The 18,289-nt window shown below is 40.9% G+C and overlaps 1 protein-coding gene across 9 annotated transcripts in view; it reads left to right on the top strand.

Moving 5' to 3' along the window:
• The window catches only part of MYO5A (myosin VA), a 194,244-nt gene that overhangs the window by 112,018 nt on the left and 63,937 nt on the right, over positions 1-18,289 (top strand). For all 9 annotated transcript variants that reach the window (XM_032621152.1, XM_032621156.1, XM_032621160.1 and 6 more), the window contains 7 exons: positions 639-722; positions 6,397-6,558; positions 7,751-7,848; positions 9,886-9,972; positions 10,061-10,169; positions 12,604-12,815; positions 13,734-13,890. In XM_032621152.1, the coding sequence (XP_032477043.1) occupies positions 639-722; positions 6,397-6,558; positions 7,751-7,848; positions 9,886-9,972; positions 10,061-10,169; positions 12,604-12,815; positions 13,734-13,890 (909 nt within the window). The remainder of the gene's footprint in view (positions 1-638; positions 723-6,396; positions 6,559-7,750; positions 7,849-9,885; positions 9,973-10,060; positions 10,170-12,603; positions 12,816-13,733; positions 13,891-18,289) is intronic.

Consider the following 18,289-nt stretch of genomic DNA (forward strand, 5'->3'; position numbering starts at 1 on the left):
TGTCCTGCTCCTAGCTGTAGACCTTGGAATGGCTTCAGGGCCACCTAATGGCTTTGTGGTACAGGCTGGGGACTCTGAGTGGTAGATGGCTGACGTCTTCTAGAAGCAGGGAGAGTCCATTCTCACGTAGTTCTACTTACCGGATCATACAGTGTTTACCCAGCCTCCATCTACATCTATCGTCGCCACTTCAACTTTCTGCCAGACAGCCATTTGTTCCTTCTGACCCTCTCTCCAGCTTTTATCTCTTCTCTCCCAGAGGAGACTTACCCCTGCGGGACGGTGAGCTAGGTTTGAAGGAAATACAGTGGGTCAGCCTTGGAGGAGCTCTCTTTGGCCTGCATGAGAGAAGAGAACAGCTTCTTATGAGTCTGCTTACCCATGAACTGGGATGATCTTAGATCACAGTTAATCAGCACTGCCACTCTTCCCTAGGAAAAACAATATTTGGGGAGTTTTACTCTAGAGTTAACATGCTTCTTACTAAGAATGGTACTAGTTTCTTAGAATAAACTAATGATAACACTTCACTGAGAGCCCATCACATAGCCTGAGCCTAATAAATATTTTTGTTGTTGATGACAATCATATCTATTCAAAAGTTTATTAGCTAAGGAGATTTTCCCATGTGTTTTCAGGTGGAATACCAGTGTGAAGGCTTTCTGGAAAAGAATAAAGACACTGTTTTTGAAGAACAAATTAAAGTTCTTAAATCAAGCAAGGTAACCATGTATAGGCTTTCTCCAATCAGGATATATTCATTAAAATGTTTCTTATTTAAGCATTAGCTTTTTAACAGTAATAATAATTGTTCTAACAAAATCAGCTTTACTGTTAGTTTTCTATTTATCAATACATGTGTCAGGTCCTGTTTTTTAAATGCCTTACAAGTGTTAACCCACCTAATCCTATGATGAAGTGATATTATCATTACTCCCATTTTACAGATGAGGGAACTGAGGCAGGGAAACTTCATAGCTAGTAAGTTTTCAAGCCAAATTATTGATAAAACCCAGGCTGTTGAGCTCAAAGTCTGCACCTTTAACCACTATGCGGTGGTATTTTATGTGAAATTTTTGCCTCCACAGCAGTTATAGGCTCTCTTGTGCCTTTGTGAGAGACCATGAGAGAAAACATTTTGTTGTTGTTGTTGTTTTTGGCTGTGTCATTTTGAAGGGATACGCTAGAGACATGGCCTTAAGCATTCCATCCAAATAAAGATTGACCTCTGGATCACTGAGTGCAATTTTCAGGTATGGTCCAAAGTACTTTGAAATTATTCTTCTTAGGTATAGATACCAGAAACACTGCTTTCTAGTGGGAGCAGAATATTCCAGATTGCAAAGAACTATGATGGCTCTCTGAGGTTGATCCCAACCTCCACCCTTTGACTCTCTTCAGGAAAGTATGGGGAGGGGAGCATGGCTCACTTTCATCCTGTAGGGAGCAAACCAGAAAGCTGGTTACTTACATTTAACAAAGTAAATATTCAAATATTCAGTGAAAGACTAAAAATAGTCATGTGAATTCTTCTGGATTTCTGACCAGCACCTTTTGTTTTTCTGGTTTATTCTAACAAAATCGTTTTAACTTCAATGGAATGTTATATGAACTTTTTTTTTTTTTTTTTTTTTTTTTTTTGCGGTACGCGGGCCTCTCACTGTCGTGGCCTCACCGTTGCGGAGCACAGGCTCCGGACGCACAGGCTCAGCGGCCATGGCTCACGGGCCCAGCCGCTCCGCGGCATGTGGGATCTTCCCGGACCGGGGCACGAACCCACGTCCCCTGCATTGGCAGGCAGACTCTCAACCACTGCACCACCAGGGAAGCCCCTATATGAACATTTTGACTCTTGTTTTTGGAATAAAAACTTTTACTTTCAATTATTTTGGTAATAGAAAGATGATGTAAGGACCAAATTCCAGTTTTAACCCGCAGAAAAGAATGAGTCTATAGTCTTAAATGTCTGTAGAAAAAATCATTTTTTCATTTATCCTCTTAAGCCCTGGACATTAACGCTTTATACCTTATAAGAATGACGTATAAGAGAAAATTCTCTCACAGTGCCGATCCCTGATTCAGTTAAAGATTATAAATCATTTTAGTTTATGAATACTGATGAAAACCCTGGAATTCTAGTGTTACTACTCTAAATAATTTAGCTGACACGGAACATTCACAGGTTCTCATTCCCCAGGCACCCATAATCTTTTGTGTCTTTTTTCTGACCTAACTTTTCTGACTGGGTCGTGGCTCCTTAATTTCCAGAAAGTAGCTATGCATTCTGAGGAATCATTTGGAGTGACTGCCAGTCTATATAGCACTGTTGCAGTTGGGTGGAGGTGGTGTGAGGTTTACATAGCTTAAAGGCCTACACTGCTCCCAGTCCGCAGAAACCCAACCCAAGCGTATGAACTTTATGTTTTAATTTTTCTGCACCTGATAGGAAGCAAGTGTAACCTAGTGTTGATTTGTCCTCTTGGAAGTACTAATTTTAGAAGATCAGTATTTGTGTTATGTGTTTTCAACAGAATTATTTTTGTGGTAATACAGTGTGGGGTTCTGTTTGTGTGTATGTGTTTTGTCTTTTATTTTTCTTTCTTTCATTTTGCAGCTTCTAGCCACTTTAAAAGGAATTAAGGTATAAAAAAACTTAACAGAAGGTGTCTTAATTTATGTTTTCCCACCATAAAGAAATCTGTTGCTATATCAAATAACAAGAAGCACATAAGTAAATTGCAGCTCGATGAAATACTACTAAGTTGCAACTCTACTAAATGTCATTAAAAAGAGTTAGATCCCCTACTTTCCATGTTGCTAATTGATGAAGGGAAGCACAGTTCGTCTACTGAGTTTATGCCTCAAATCTCTCATCTGTAAAATAGGATCATGATAGTATCTACTTTCAGAGGTTGTTATGAAGATTAAATAGGTTGTATTAAGCTCTTAGAGCAGTGCTTCATGTGTAAAAAGCTCTTAGTGAATAATGTTGTTGTTACTGAGATGATTTCCCACATCTTTATGAAGCAGTTACTTGGATTCTTCTGTCTTCTTTAACACTCTTTCCTAGACATATAAGTTCAGTCTGAAGCAATTCAGAGCCCTGTCTTAAGCATAGACAGATCAAAGAAACAAGATGGAAGTCCAGACATATCTACCTACTTACATATTTGACTTTCTGTTTATCTGCCTTTCTCTCTTCAAATGAAGTTGGCCTCCTCAGTCAGTGGGGAATGGCTAAATTTTTCAATGAATGATTTAAGAAAATTGGGGATTTAGCAAGGTAAACAGGTAAATGAGATAGGTAGAGGAGTTAGGTAATAACCACTTAACCAAATATTTAGATGATATCATATCATAAAGTGGTAAGTGCTATAAAGAAAGTAAAACAGGGCTTCCCTGGTGGCGCAGTGGTTGAGAGTCCGCCTGCCGATGCGGGGGACACGGGTTCGTGCCCCGGTCCGGGAAGATCCCACATGCCGCGGAGTGGCTGGGCCCGTGAGCCATGGCCGCTGGGCCTGCGCGTCCGGAGCCTGTGCTCCGCGACGGGAGAGGCCACAGTGGTGAGAGGCCCGTGTACCGCAAAAAATAAATAAATAAATAAAAATAAAACAGGGTACCAAGCTAGAGAGTGACTAAGCTTGGGCAGAGGTGAGGTGCTCCACCAGCCACAGTGGTCAGGAAAGGCCTCTCTGAGGATGTAACATTTGGGCTGTACCCTGAATAATAGGAGACAACTGTGTCAGTGGAAGAGCAAGTGCTGAGAGGAGTGCTGAGACTGTATAAGATGGTTGTGTTTGAGGTCCGTAAAGAAGGCCAGTATGACTGGAGCATGGTAGCTGAGTAGGATGGGTAGACAGGGGCCACTTTCTGGAGGGAAGTGTGGTAAAGAGTATAGATTTTATTTCTGTTCCTGTGGAAAGTCTGAACAGTTTTCATATGGGGAATGATATGCTACTGTGTGGAGATATGGTGGGAGGGCTGGGGATAGGGGGGTAGTAATCTAGGGGACAGATAGTGGACTGAGATACTGAAATTATAGCAGTGGAAATGGCTTATGATTTGTGGGTAGAGTTGACTGGTCTTGTCGGTCTGAGTATGGAGAGTGAGAGAAGGAGAGAAATTGAAGATGACTTCTATGTTTTGGGCCTGAGATGCTGGATGGATAATGGTGCCACTTACTGAGGTGAAGACTTGTAAAAGATCAGGCTTCAAGAGAAAGAATCAAGAGTTCTGTCTTGGACTTATGGATATGGAGAACAGACTTACGGCTGCCAAGGGGGAGGAGGTTGGGGGAAGGATGGAGTGGGAGGTTGGGGTCTCGCTCTGTATAGCACAGGGAACTATATTCAGTATCCTTTGATAAACCATAATGGAAAAGAATATGAGAAAAAAGAATGTATATATATGTATAACTGAGTCGCTTTGCCGTTCAGTGGAAATTAGCACGACATTGTGGGTCAGCTATGCTTCAATTAAAAAAAAAAAGAGTTTTATCTTGGACATGTTTTGCCTGAGATGGCAATTAGATAGTCAAGTGGACATGTCATATAGGAAGTTGTAAATGAAAGTCAGCAGGTCAAAGGCAAAGTCAGAGTCAGTGATATAAATTTGGTAGTCTTTAGAACTAGATGGCATTTAAAGCAGTAGGACTGGATAAGATTGCTTAGGGAGAACAAGTAGGTGAAAAATAGTAGAGAGTAAGGCATTCCAACTCCTAGAGACTGGCTTGAGGAAGAACCAGGAAAGAAGTCTGAGAAAAATGGCCCACAAGGAAGCAGAAATACTGCCTAAAGAAGAAATTGTAGAGTAGTTTCTAATATGACAATGTGAAATGTTCCCTTTTTTTTTTTAATGAAAACTCAATGTAGAGAATTTTAAATTTATAACTTGTATGAAGAGGAAGACATATATATGCATCTATATGTGTGTATGTGTTCTGAACTCTCAACACTGAGTAGTTTTCTGGTAGATATTGTAGAACTTCAGTTAAATTGTAACACTAGTGGTGAATATGATATTTCAACCCAGCTCCATTAACCATTTCACACAGAAGAGAGAAAAACAAAGTTTAGGTAGGCAGTGCTAATGTAGAGCTAGCAATTTACTTGGAAATGACAGAAGTGTGTCAGATAGATCCTAGAGTCCTTGGCCTATTATCGAATAGCCTTACATCTTAACTCTGTGCTGAGTTTTCAAATCAAATCTATTAGGAACTCGTATTTTTCCCCTTTGTGATACAAGATAATGGTAAAACGTTCCCCTACCCCCACCCCCTGCCCTGCTTTGTAGCTAACCAAGCTATATATATTCCGTAAAGCTAGGGATACATTCATTTGTGCAGCAAGCAACCATTATTGGTATGTCATGTGTAACAATTTGTTATATACATCATGAATTATATCCTAAATTACCCTTATAATTGATAGATACATTATACCAAATGAAATTAATTTTGTTTTTAAATGAAAGAACTCTCTTAAGAAAATTATTGCTTCTGGAGATATTCTGAGTTTATTAGATAAATAATTGGCTGTTGCGGTTACACTTTGACTTATAAGAAGGATTATTTTATGTATGTGGACTGTTTCACTGTTGTAAAGATATGTATATATATCAAAATGTTACTGTCGATTAGTTTGAAGTCTCTTTTGTTCCATAAAATGTCTTCCAACCACATTAAATTATACTATCCGCCCATTTATTAACTACCAGATCTTTTAATAGCCTTTCATTTCCTTAACCTGGTAGAACACAAAATTGATTGCAGGAATTATGCAGTCATGCAAAGCTTACAGGATACGGGCAGGGTTTCCTTTTACTTTTTTTTCCCCAATAATGCACATTACTTTCTAAAAATTACAGTTAATTCATGATTTTTTAAAATCTTATTAAATTGTAGAACTAGTTCATGACACCCTTCCTGATGAGATTTTCAGTGATAGTTTTTAGTTGGTACTCACCATTTGAGTTATTGGGTAGACAGATGAAGCATGATGATAAAACATTTGGTGGAACTGATGTAATAAGACTTTCAATTAGTATGTTGCTCATAAAATAATTATCGTTTAAAACCAGTAAAATGGTTAGAGCGGCCATTTCCTGTGGATTAAGATTTCAAGTCTCAGTGGAGTAGTTTTGATTTTGTTTTCCCCCAAAGAAGGTTGTAGAATTACTGCATTTTTTTCCATCTATATTTTTGTAGCATTGATGTCACCTCCTTCTCATATTTTTGGCTCCTAACACAGATACTGATTATTTCTGGAATGTGACTCTGAAAGGGGTTACTTAAGGAAGGGAATCACTATGGATTGCAAATCATCATAGTGTTTCTGCGAAGATTTCCAATTGAGTTTGGGTTTAGAGTGTGATTTCCTTTTACTGTTTTTGACTCAGTTTAAGATGCTACCAGAATTATTTCAAGATGATGAGAAGGCCATCAGTCCAAGCTCAGCCACCTCTTCAGGGCGCACGCTCCTTACCCGCACTCCTGCAAAGCCCACCAAAGGCAGACCAGGCCAGGCGGCCAAAGAGCACAAGAAAACGGTGGGGCACCAGGTGAGTTCAGGGAGCCGCTGCTGCAGCGCTACTTCCCCTCTGGCTCAGCTGGAGCCTCAGGTCTTCCTTTGTCAGCCTCCCAGGTGGGGTCCTCAGGTGAGGAGAGGCTGGAGCTTTCACTGTGAGAACACAGAACACTGTCCACTCATACTTCTCCCCTCCTAACATAGACCCGTAACTCTGCTTAAGCGTTTCCCAAAATAATTTTCTCTACATTTTAATTCTTCCAGTACATATCCTCCCTCACAAACCACTGCTGCCTTTGTTTTGTTCTCTGGCTGTTTCCTCTCTGGATTTGTACAGCTCCTTCAGCCCAGGAACCGTGCCCTCTGCTTTCTTTGATGTTTTATGCACCATGGGGACTGGGAAACATGACACACACATGTGCTTAGTGCCTGAACTAGGGCTGGGGGCTTTGGGCAGGAGGCTGAGTGCTAGTCAGCTTGTTTTCCTGAGCAGATAGGAAGCAGGGCCTGGCACAGGTCCACAGCCCCCAGTATGATCCCATGTCCCTAAAGGTAACCCCACCCTGGCTGTACTCTTCCATCCTCTGCCCCCCCCCCATTTCCTATACTCTTTTAAGTCATCTGCTACTTTTTTCAGTATCATACAGCAAAATTCCTACTGTACATGATTAAATGACCTTATTATTTTTAAAGCAAGCTTATATTTTTAGTCCAAGTTTTAAGTGTACAACAGAAAGCTACAGAAATCTTTATTAAAAGGGTGGGTGGAAGAATGAACTCTAATGTAATGATGATAATGATGTGTGATAATGATGTGTCTAAGTAGGTTCATCAGCTGTAACACATGTACCACTGTGGTGGAGAATGTAGATAACGGAGGAGGCCATGCCTGTGCCAGGGTAGGGGGTATGGGAGACATCTCTGTACCTTCTGTTTGATTTTGCTGTGAACCTCAAACTGCTCTAAGAAAATAAAGTCTATTTTAAAGAGGCGGGGGCAGTGGTGGTGGTGGGAGGAGCGAGAATATCTGTTTAGCAGGGTGAGCATGTAAATGGTAGGGTTTAAGCAAATTTGAACCAAAAGCCCTAGCAGCTCCACTGTTGAGGGCTGGTCAGGTTCACAGGTGGCAAAGTCATCTCCACTAGTGTCATTTGAAGAAAATTTTCAGTTGTTTTATGTCATCTTTGACAAAACCTTGGTGCCCCTTTCTGCTCTTTTCCATGCAGTTCCGAAACTCCCTTCACCTGCTTATGGAGACCCTGAATGCCACTACCCCTCACTACGTGCGCTGTATTAAGCCTAACGACTTCAAGTTCCCATTCACGTAAGTATTTCTCAACTGCTGAATTTAAAGTATCCATATCTCATAAGGATTGCCAAACCAGCAGCAGAGAAGAAATACTTAGGTAAATCTTCGTGTCTTGTAGAGGGAAACAACTAGTTAATAGAACTTTTTCCGTTTTTGTTCCCTTTTAAGAACGTGAAAACAGGGAATTCCCTGGTGGTCCAGTGGTTAGGACTCCACGCTCCCACTGCCAGGGACCCGGCTTCCATCCTTGGTGGGATCAGGGAACTAAGATCCCACAAAGCCTCATGACGTGGCCAAAGGAAAAAAAAAAAAATGTGAGAACAAATTAGTAGTTGGCCTTCTGATAATTTTAAAAGTTGAGATCAACCACACATTTCTAGTACTATTTGTAATTTACTTCAAGATCTTTTTGGTTAACTTGGGCTTTAGTTAAAACCAGAGCTGGGTGAGATAAGGTTGCTTTGGCAAAGGCTCACAATCATCCCTGCTACTTTTCAACTGTTGAAACTATCAGAGAATGTCTGCTTTTACCAAACATCTTGTCCTGTGTCAAATACCATTCGTGAGAGGAAGTTTTTTCCAAAACGGAAATATTTCTCTAATTTTGAAAGTAATACATGCACATTATAAAAACAATTTTCAGGAAATATAAAGTGGTGTAAAGATAAATGAAAGAGCATTTCATTATACCCAGAGAGATAATAAGTATTAACTGGCATAGATCCTTCTTGATCATTCCTTCCCTGCTATGTGTGTGTGTGTGTGTGTGTGTGTGTGTGTGTGTGTGTGAGAGAGAGAGAGAGAGAGAGAGAGAGAGAGAGAGAGAGAGATTAATAAAATGGAAGAGATCATGCTGTAATTGTTTTGTATCTGCTTTCAACTTATGGGTGTTTTCCGTGTTAGTAAATACAAATCCACATCATCGTTTTAATGGCTACGTCATATCCCATTATATACACATAACACCATTCTTTTAAATTATTCCCTATTGATGGCCATTTGGGTTATTCCTATGGTTATGATAAACATCTTTTGCCAAACATTTTTATATATTTGCCTGATTATCTCCTTAGAATAATGTATTTCTAGAAGTAGAATTTGTGGGTCAGAGATTAGGCACACTTACCAAATGCTGTAATAACTCCCACTCCGCAGTGTGTGCGTGCTCCTTTACCTACACCCATGCCAGTCTTGCCCTTGGAGGGTCGGCCTTAGACTGCAGGGCACTTCTCAAAGACTGTTGTATTCTTCTCATTGCCAAGAAGCCCTTTCTGGAGGAAGTGAGAAGCTGAAAGATGCTGCCACGCCCTGGGTGACTTTCCTGGACAGCCCTAGGGGCCATTACCTTCTGTCAGCCAACCGCATCTCCCATTACCAACAAAACACTTGAGAAGATAGCGCAGCAGAAGCCTCGGATAGGTTACTCAGGGCTTAACTTGGGAGTTAGAGGAATCATCATCCCGTAAGAAGCAGACCTTGCTACTTCTTCTTTTAGTGTCAATTTAACATTAAGGTGCCGTTTATCTAGAGTGAAATACACATAAGATATAATATAAAATATTTTTCACTGACATGGACACTATTAATGCTTAGTATGTATACACTGAGTTGAATAGCTTTTAGAACACCAATAATTTTTTAAAAATACTTGAATGGGGCATATTTAATTTGTTCTTCTTGTTAGAGAAATCTCCAGGGCTGGCCAGTCTTTATGCCAGGGGAGCTCTGCATGGTGAACTAAAGAGTTATGAGAACAGCTAGTCAGGCCAAGGCATGTAATGAGCATGGCACAGTGCAGAGGAGTTTGGGCTTTTTAAATATGTTTAATGGCATTTCTTATAAGTTTGTGGTATGTATTTTTACTGCTAATGGTCTCTTCCCCTCTCTTACATGGAGTTTTCCATTCTGATCACTGTTCCAACTTTTGAATTTTTTTTTCTGATTTATCCATTTGGCTCTTTACAAAAGAATTCAGTCTCTGGACTGAGGAAAGTAGTTTGTGGCTAGAGCCACGCTTCTTTGTGTATTAATGATTTCCATTTTTACACATAGGTTTGATGAGAAGAGGGCAGTACAGCAGCTGAGAGCGTGCGGTGTCCTGGAAACCATCCGAATCAGCGCAGCAGGTTTCCCCTCTCGGTGGGCTTGACATTTTTCAAATATAAGGGATCCTAAAGGGGGAGGTTCCTGCTTCTTTAAATAAGCTGACATGAATTTCTTTTTATAGGTGGACTTACCAAGAATTTTTCAGCCGCTACCGTGTCCTAATGAAGCAAAAAGATGTGCTAAGTGAGAGGAAACAAACATGCAAGAATGTTTTAGAGAAACTGATACAGGTAAGAAAGATTTTTCACTTACCTTTATCGGAACAGATGTTTGCCAAAGGCCTTGTGATTGTAACCTGTGAATGTCCTAGGAATATCCATATACTACTAATCCGGGTTATTCAAGGGTGGAAAGGTGGAGAGGCACACTGTCTTGGAGGTCAAGGTTCCCTGTCTTTACGATGGAAGGGCTAGTAAAGATGATGGTCCAGTATCAAGATACAGGATGGTGAGGCCTGGACCCAGACTTGAGACACATTCTTTTTATTTATTTATTTATTTATTTTGCGGTACACGGGCCTCTCACTGCTGTGGCCTCTCCCGTTGCGGAGCACAGGCTCTGGACGCGCAGGCTCAGTGGCCATGGCTCACGGGCCCAGCCACTGCACAGCATGTGGGGTCTTCCCGGACCGGGGCACAAACCCGTGTCCCCTGCATCAGCAGGCGGACTCTCAACCACTGCGCCACCAGGGAAGCCCCCAAGTACTAAATTTTTATTGAAAATTACTTATGACAGACACCAGGCCAGATGCTGTGTGATTAAGAAAAATAAGTTTTGTCCTCAGGTGACATAGTGTGTCTTGGAAGTTAATGCATTTTAAAGATAAGTATAATATACCTTAGTGTCTGTCAAATGCTGAGTGAGTGAGACAAGAAATCAACGGAAGACAAAGCCACATCTGCTGTGGGAAGGAGGAACTATTTCATGGAAGACATGTATTTTGAGTCAGACCCTGAAGAGTGGGTACGATTGTATAAAGTGGAAGGAGACTATCCTTCTAGGGAGCAAGGAGCAGAAAAGCATAGTTTTCTCAAAAAGCAGTTAGAGTCGGATTTTTGTTTTTGCTTTTGCAGTAAAAAAAAAATGGTGCATGGGACAGTAGGGAATTGGTTAGGAAATGTGGGTTGGTGTTTGAAGAGACTTGCATACCGAGCTAAGGCGTTCGCCGACTTTAGAATGCACCAGAGTCACCTTCAGGGCTTGTTAAACTTCAGAGTGCTGGGCCCCACCCCTAGAACATCTGATTTGGTAGGTCTGGGACGTGTCCAATAATGTGCATTTCTAACAAGTTCCCAGGTGATGCCTATGCTGGTTTGAGGACTACATTTTGATAACCACTGATGTAGGTTGTAGAGAATTTAAGACTCATGAGATGCTGTTTAAAGAATATTTTCACTTATTTGACACTAGGTTGGATGGATTACCTCACTTTGAAGTAATTAGTCATAATTATTAGCTATTAACTAGATGTAATATCTCTTCTTTGGTGATAATAACTTTATTTTTCTTGAAAGCACTTAGGCCACTTTCCTGGTAATGTGTAAAAGAATCTAATACATTTTGAATCTGGCCTAAGTCCTTTCTAGGGAATGGAGAGCAGAAAGTAGGGAAAGCCTCCTCCCCCAGACTGCTCCCCGCTGCGCTTGGGGCCACAAGGTAAAGGAGTGCAGGCTTGGGCGCGAGGGAGAGAGAGCTGAGATGAAATGGGGCAGGGAGAAGGAGACAGGGAGAGGGAACCACTTTCTAGCTCTTCCAGCTAGCCTCCTTTGCAAACTTTATTGATTTAAACTGAAACAGTTTTAGATATATGTGGAGATTTCTGACTTTCTGTTTTCATGTACAAGATAGGAAATATTTGCTTACAGTGAAAAGTGATTTTCTCTGTTTTCACTTAGAATTTCAGATCACAGTATTGATTAGTATAAATAAATTCTACTCTTCTTTTGATATAAGATGGTTAATAACTTGCATGCTTCTAGATAAGTTGGATCAGAATATAATAGACCAAAAATAGCATGCATATATATCTGTGTTTACTGCTCAGCTTTGTTTATAATCAGAAGTCAATGAGCATTATAAATGATTACATTTTTGTAAAAGGAGTTTTGAAATTTGTAGGAAGATTTACTGTTGATAAAACCAAGAGATAACTGTTGAGAAACTTAACTCTTAACATGAATATGCAAGATTTTTTATCTTTTAGTTTTTATTTTGTGTGCATTACTTCCTGCCTTTTTCTTCATATTGGTGTTTTTGTTCCTTCAGCTTTCTCATGGAACACACAGCCCGATGTAATTCTTACAGCCTGGGTCAGTCAGAGGGAGTGTCAGCATCTCCATTTCCTTGAGATATTTAAAATACAGACAAGCAAATAGTAGCTGCCTATAACCCACAACCAAGTTTTGGGCCTCAGATAATAATTCCAGGTAGAATAATTCTGGAAAATAACTCTTAACCTGCAGTTTTCCTTAAAGTCCCTTCTATTTGCTCCACTTGCATATGATCAAAAAGCTGGCTCCATTAGTTAATTGTGATGTAGCCCAAGTTTTAGCTAATAGTTTTATCCCTTTACTAATTCTGCTTTTAGACATATATTTTCTCTTTAAAATTCATTTATCTAGTCATCATTTCTACTTCTGAGTATACAGTTTCTTCCAAAAATAGGACAAGGACAAATACCAGTTTGGGAAGACAAAGATCTTTTTCCGTGCCGGTCAAGTGGCCTATCTGGAAAAATTGAGGGCAGACAAATTGAGGGCTGCCTGCATCCGGATCCAGAAGACGATCCGAGGGTGGCTGCTGCGGAAGAAGTTCCTGCGCATGTGCAAGGCTGCCATCACTGTGCAGAGATACGTGCGAGGCCACCAGGCCCGATGGTAGGTCTCCTGGCAGCATGTCCACTCTGGCTCACGGGCAACGAAGATTGGCGGGCTCATCTGATTGATTGTCTAAACTAGGACGGTTGTGAGTGGTCACCCTACCTGAGAAGGCAGCACCTTACCTCTTCTTAGGTCCAAGGAATTAACTCATAAGACAGTTAAATAGAATACAATTTCACTCACCTTTGTGAATGATTCAGATTGAACCTCAAAAAAATAATTAAAAATTACTGCCTACTCATGTCCTCAGTATTTATTTTTTATACATTTATATGGGCTTGAAGAAATCACCTGTAAATTCGAACAGTCATGAATATAACTAGTTAATAATGACTCTGTTGAGGAGTTTGGGGTAGCAGTTAACTGAGAAGGTGTAGAAGAGAGTTAGTTACACTTACGTGTGATTACATATTAGGATAATTTTAATTTAGAGATATCAAAAGACATGAATTAATGGTAAAGAACTTGTGCCCAAATGGATAGATTAAGGAAAAACATCGTGCATTAGCAATGGACAGAGCTAAGAAGGCTGGGTGATAAGTAAGTACAGGATTACTGTGTAAGCTCGTCTGCTATGTAAAGGGGACATAGCCTGGGGTAATGAGCACAGTCCTAGAAGGAATAAGCCTTTATGACCTTCACTTTCTGTATTGTAAAATCAAGTAATATGGGACATCCCACTTTTCAGGGTTAGGTAAGGCTCAAATGAGATAATGGATGCACAGATATTTGGGGGATCATCAAATAACTATACAAATATAAGAAATATAAATGTTGATTTAACGTGTATGTTATTAGAATAATACAATGGAGGTGCTACTTATTCTGCCAGAGATATTGGTGCTTTCAGCCTCTCCAAAATGTGTTCAAGGGTTTTTCTGATTACTGACTACGCACCACTCTTTCTCTGGCCAGTTATGCTAAGTTCCTGCGCAGAACCAAGGCCGCAACCATCATTCAGAAGTACTGGCGCATGTATGTAATCCGCCGGAGGTACAAGATCTGGCGGACTGCCACGATCGTCCTTCAGTCTTACCTTCGAGGCTACTTGGCCAGAAATAGGTATCGCAAGGTGAGGCCTTGTTTTCAACTTTGTTTATTCATTCCATTAACGTTAATCAAATTCCATGTCTGTACAAAGTGCCACAGGGGCTCCTATGGATGTAGGAGTCATATGGAGACAACCAACAATTGAAATACATTTTTAAATATTAAATAAGCCACATATATTTATTAACATGATGTTGAAAAAGAAAATTTACTTTTTTCTTCCCCTGTCTGTAATTTGAAAAAAAAGTGAGTATATTAGTTTCCTGTGGCTGCTGTCATAAATTACCACCAACTTGGTAGCTTAAAACAACAGAAGTTTATTTTCTCACAGTTCTGGAGGCAAGAACTGTGAAATTAAGGTGTCAGCAGGGCTGCTCTCCCTCCAGAAGCTATGGGGGAGAACCCATTCCCTGCCTCTTCTAGTGCTGGTGGCCACCAGTATTCCTAATAATTGTGGCCATATCACTCCAGTCTCTGATTCCATCTTCACATCATCTTCTCTCTGTGTCTAACTTCACTTCTTTTGTCTGTCTCTTAAGAGAACACTTGTGATGGATTTAGGGCCCACCCAGATAATCCAGGATAATCTCTCCATCTAGAGATCCTTATCTTAATCGTATCTGCAAAGGCCCTTTTCCCAAATAAGGTAATATTTACAGATTCTTAGTATTGGGGGCCTTTATTCAGCTGACTGTGGTGAGCTTTGAATAGGTAAAAATATTGGGTAGGCCAAAAAGTTCGTTCGGGTTTTTCTGTAACATCTTACAGAAAACCCAAACGAATTTTTTTTTTTTTTTTTTTTTTTTTGTGGTACGTGGGCCTCTCACTGCTGTGGCCTCTCCCGTTGTGGAGCGCAGGCTCCGGATGCGCAGGCTCAGCGGCCATGGCCTACGGGCCCAGCTGCTCCGCGGCATGTGGGATCCTCCCGGACCGGGGCACGAACCCGCGTCCCCCGCATCGGCAGGCGGACTCCCAACCACTGCGCCACCAGGGAAGCCCCAAACGAACTTTTTGGCCGACCCAATATATGGCAGATGAACAGAGTAAGAATGAAACAACCTTGGAACAATTTACCATGGTAAAAATGAAATCAAATATAACATCAATGTGGTCAAAGTTATATTGACTGGAGTGTTATGCTCTAGAAATTTTTGACAAATAATCTTTATGTCTAGCAATAATCATCATGGCTATAGACAGTGGATCACCAGATTAGTCTTAGTCATCACCTCTAACAATATATGACCTAGTCGATGAAAGTTTTTCCTCTTTCATTTCAGCAAGGTTTTGAATCTGTTCTTTAGAATATAGCCCTAATAAGCCAAAAATACAGTCTGGATCTTGGAGCTCTCTGGGCATCACTGTTAGGAGTGTCAGTAGAGTGATGTGAAGGACATTTCTCTAATCACAGGCAGTGATTATGTGGGTGTGCCCTAGGCCCTATTCATGTATTTATTTTATTTTCTTATTTTGAATTAATTTTATATAACAAAGAAAAATGGAACGCTAATGATGCTTGAATGAGCATATTTAATAGCTGTGTTTTGAAGAAAATTTGAAGACTTAGCTACTCCAGGTCTTTCTGCCCACGCCTGCTTTATAGTCAGATGTTCTTTCTCTTCAAGCATGAGCTTTCAAGGGAGGGAAAAGCCTTATTAAACTTGACCTTTTAGATATACCAAACCAGTTACCCTCCTGTTTTCCTCACTACTTTCCTCAGGAACATCTGAACTGGCGTGTGAGGCCTTTGGTTTAGCAGTAGCAGTCTCTAGCTAGCTTAGCTCCCAGTGTGACTGGACGTAGTAGGGGAGGCAGGTTAGAGACAGGCTCGTGTGTAGGCCAGTAGTACCCCCTTAGTGATCCTTCTAGCTGTGATTCCAATCCAAGCTTCCCCCAAGCTTTGGGGGTCTTAAAGTGAGAGCAAGTGTTATTTAATGTCTCTGACTCACCGATGGAAATGAGATTGAGAATGGAAGCTCTAATTATATACTGTTTCCATTTGACTGAAATTAGAGAAATGGACCAGTATCTGAAGTTACATGGGGAGAAGGAAATGGAACAGGAATATTGGCATTAATACCTTTGCCTCTGTGTGCTGCTTGATTTTTTTTTTTTTTTTTTTTTTTTGCGGTATGCGGGCCTCTCACAGTTGTGGCCTCTCCCGCTGCGGAGCACCGGCTCCGGACACGCAGGCTCAGCGGCCATGGCTCACGGGCCCAGCCGCTCCACGGCATGTGGGATCTTCCCAGACCGGGGCACGAACCCGTGTCCCCTGCATCGGCAGGCGGACTCCCAACCACAGCGCCACCAGGGAAGCCCTGCTTGAGTTTTAAAGTCTGAAAGCCTTCAATTTGCCATCACTGAGTCTTATCCAGTTTGTCACTAGTCATCCAGATAAGATAGGTGGCTCCCTTGGGATTGTGTTGTTGAGTGAGAGCTCAGGATGCCCTGCCTCACTGCGGCATGATGCACGGTGGGTGACTGCACTTAGTGGGAACTGAAGGCTGCCTTAGCATTAGGAAAACATCCCAAAGGGACAGCCTTGAGTTGGCTGAAAATACTGTGAAGGTCTCCTAAACACCTGTGTTTATTTTGTATTTGTTGGCTTTAAACACAACGACTTATTTCTTAATTGTATCCTCTAGGATGGCATATGTTTTTCATGGTTTTTCTCAGCTACATAACCTAAAAATAGGAACTGTTCTTTTAATGATCTTACTAAACTGCTACCTATCTGAATAGATGGTTTCAGAGATTTTTTACATTTAAAAAGTTTCATAAAAGATACATTGTATCCATTTATAATAATCAGTAATAAGTACTTAATCAAGTGCATACATTTAAACATTTATATCACACAAGACTTACTTTGTAATATCGTAGACTTGAAAGGACATCAAAGTTTTGCTAGTTCCACTGTTCTTAAAATTTAAGAACTTCTTCCCCATCATTCCTGGAAACTGTTTACACAATCTCTGCTTGATGGTCATTAGTGACAAGAAATTCATCTCATAAGGCAATCTTATTTTTTAAATTCTATTTTTATTATTATTATTTTTTTGGCTACATTGGGTCTTCATTGCTGCCTGAGGGCTTTCTCTAGTTGCGGCGAGCGGGAGCTACTCTTCGTTGTGTTGCACGGGCTCTAGGCAAGTGGGCTTCAGTAGTTGTGGGACGCGGGCTCAGTACTTGCAGCGCGTGGGCTTCAGGGCACACAGGCTTCAGTAGTTGTGGCACACGGGCTTCAGTAGTTGTGGCATGCGGGCTCAGTAGTTGTGGCCTGAGGGCTCTAGAGCACAGGCTCAGTAGTTGTGGCACACAGGCTTAGACGCTCCATGGCGTGTGGGATCTTCCCAGAGCAGAAATCAAACCCGTGTCCCCCTCATTGGCAGGCGGATTCTTAGCCACTGTGCCACCAGGGAAATGCAAGGCAATCTTATTGTTATAAGTTGTTTATAAGTTTAGGGCAATATCTTTTTTTTTAAGAAAATACAATATAAAATTAAGATTTGTAGCTTTCCTTTTAAAGTTCTCTCCCTACTACCTTTGAATCCCGTAAATGGATTTGTGCTGCATTTATAATAGCAATGGGAAATCCTCACTAGAATGGTATTCCTCAAATATGGCAAACAAGAGTGTCATTTTTTTGTTGCTGGGGAAAAAAAAATCAATAAATCAGTAATAAACTTTGCAGTACCCCAAGTGTCGTCTTCTACAGCCTGCTTACTGGCCATACCCCATGTCCTCAAGCAGAGACCTAATGCACAGTGGCATGGTATCAGCAGTAAGGGTAGTGGGTAAATCTCTTATTTTAATAGCACGTAGTTCACAGGGTACCAAGTTCTGCTTATTTTCTAAAGGATCACCTGTTGCTTATAGAAATCATAGAGCAATAAGAAACCTAATGCATTTTTTCTTTCTTTGTAGACTAGTTTTCTATTTATTAATCTGGTACCTTTTATTTAGACAGCTTCTATCTGTATACTGCATTTACCATCATACATATACATGTAATCATACATATGACATGTGGATATAATACATATTTTTATATATGTCTCTCAAATTTCCTCTTTTTTTTATAAAATGAGTTGAGTTTTTAAAAAATTTATCTTTATTTTATTTATTTATTTTTGGCTGTGTTGGGTCTTCGTTGCTGCATGCAGGCTTTCTCTAGTTGCGGCGAGCAGGGGCTACTCTTTGTTGCGGTCCGCGGACTTCTCATTGCAGTGGCTTCTCTCGTTGCAGAGCACAGGCTCTAGGCGCGCGCGCTTCAGTATTTGTGGCTCGCAGGCTTAGTTGCTCTGCAGCATGTGGGATCTTCCCAGACCAGGGATCAAACCTGTGTCCCCCGCATTGGCAGGCAGATTCTTATCCACTGCGCCACCAGGGAAGCCCTCAAATTGCCTTTTAAAGACTAC

The sequence above is a fragment of the Phocoena sinus genome, chromosome 2, assembly GCF_008692025.1.
Source record: "Phocoena sinus isolate mPhoSin1 chromosome 2, mPhoSin1.pri, whole genome shotgun sequence".
Classification (NCBI taxonomy): domain Eukaryota; kingdom Metazoa; phylum Chordata; class Mammalia; order Artiodactyla; family Phocoenidae; genus Phocoena; species Phocoena sinus.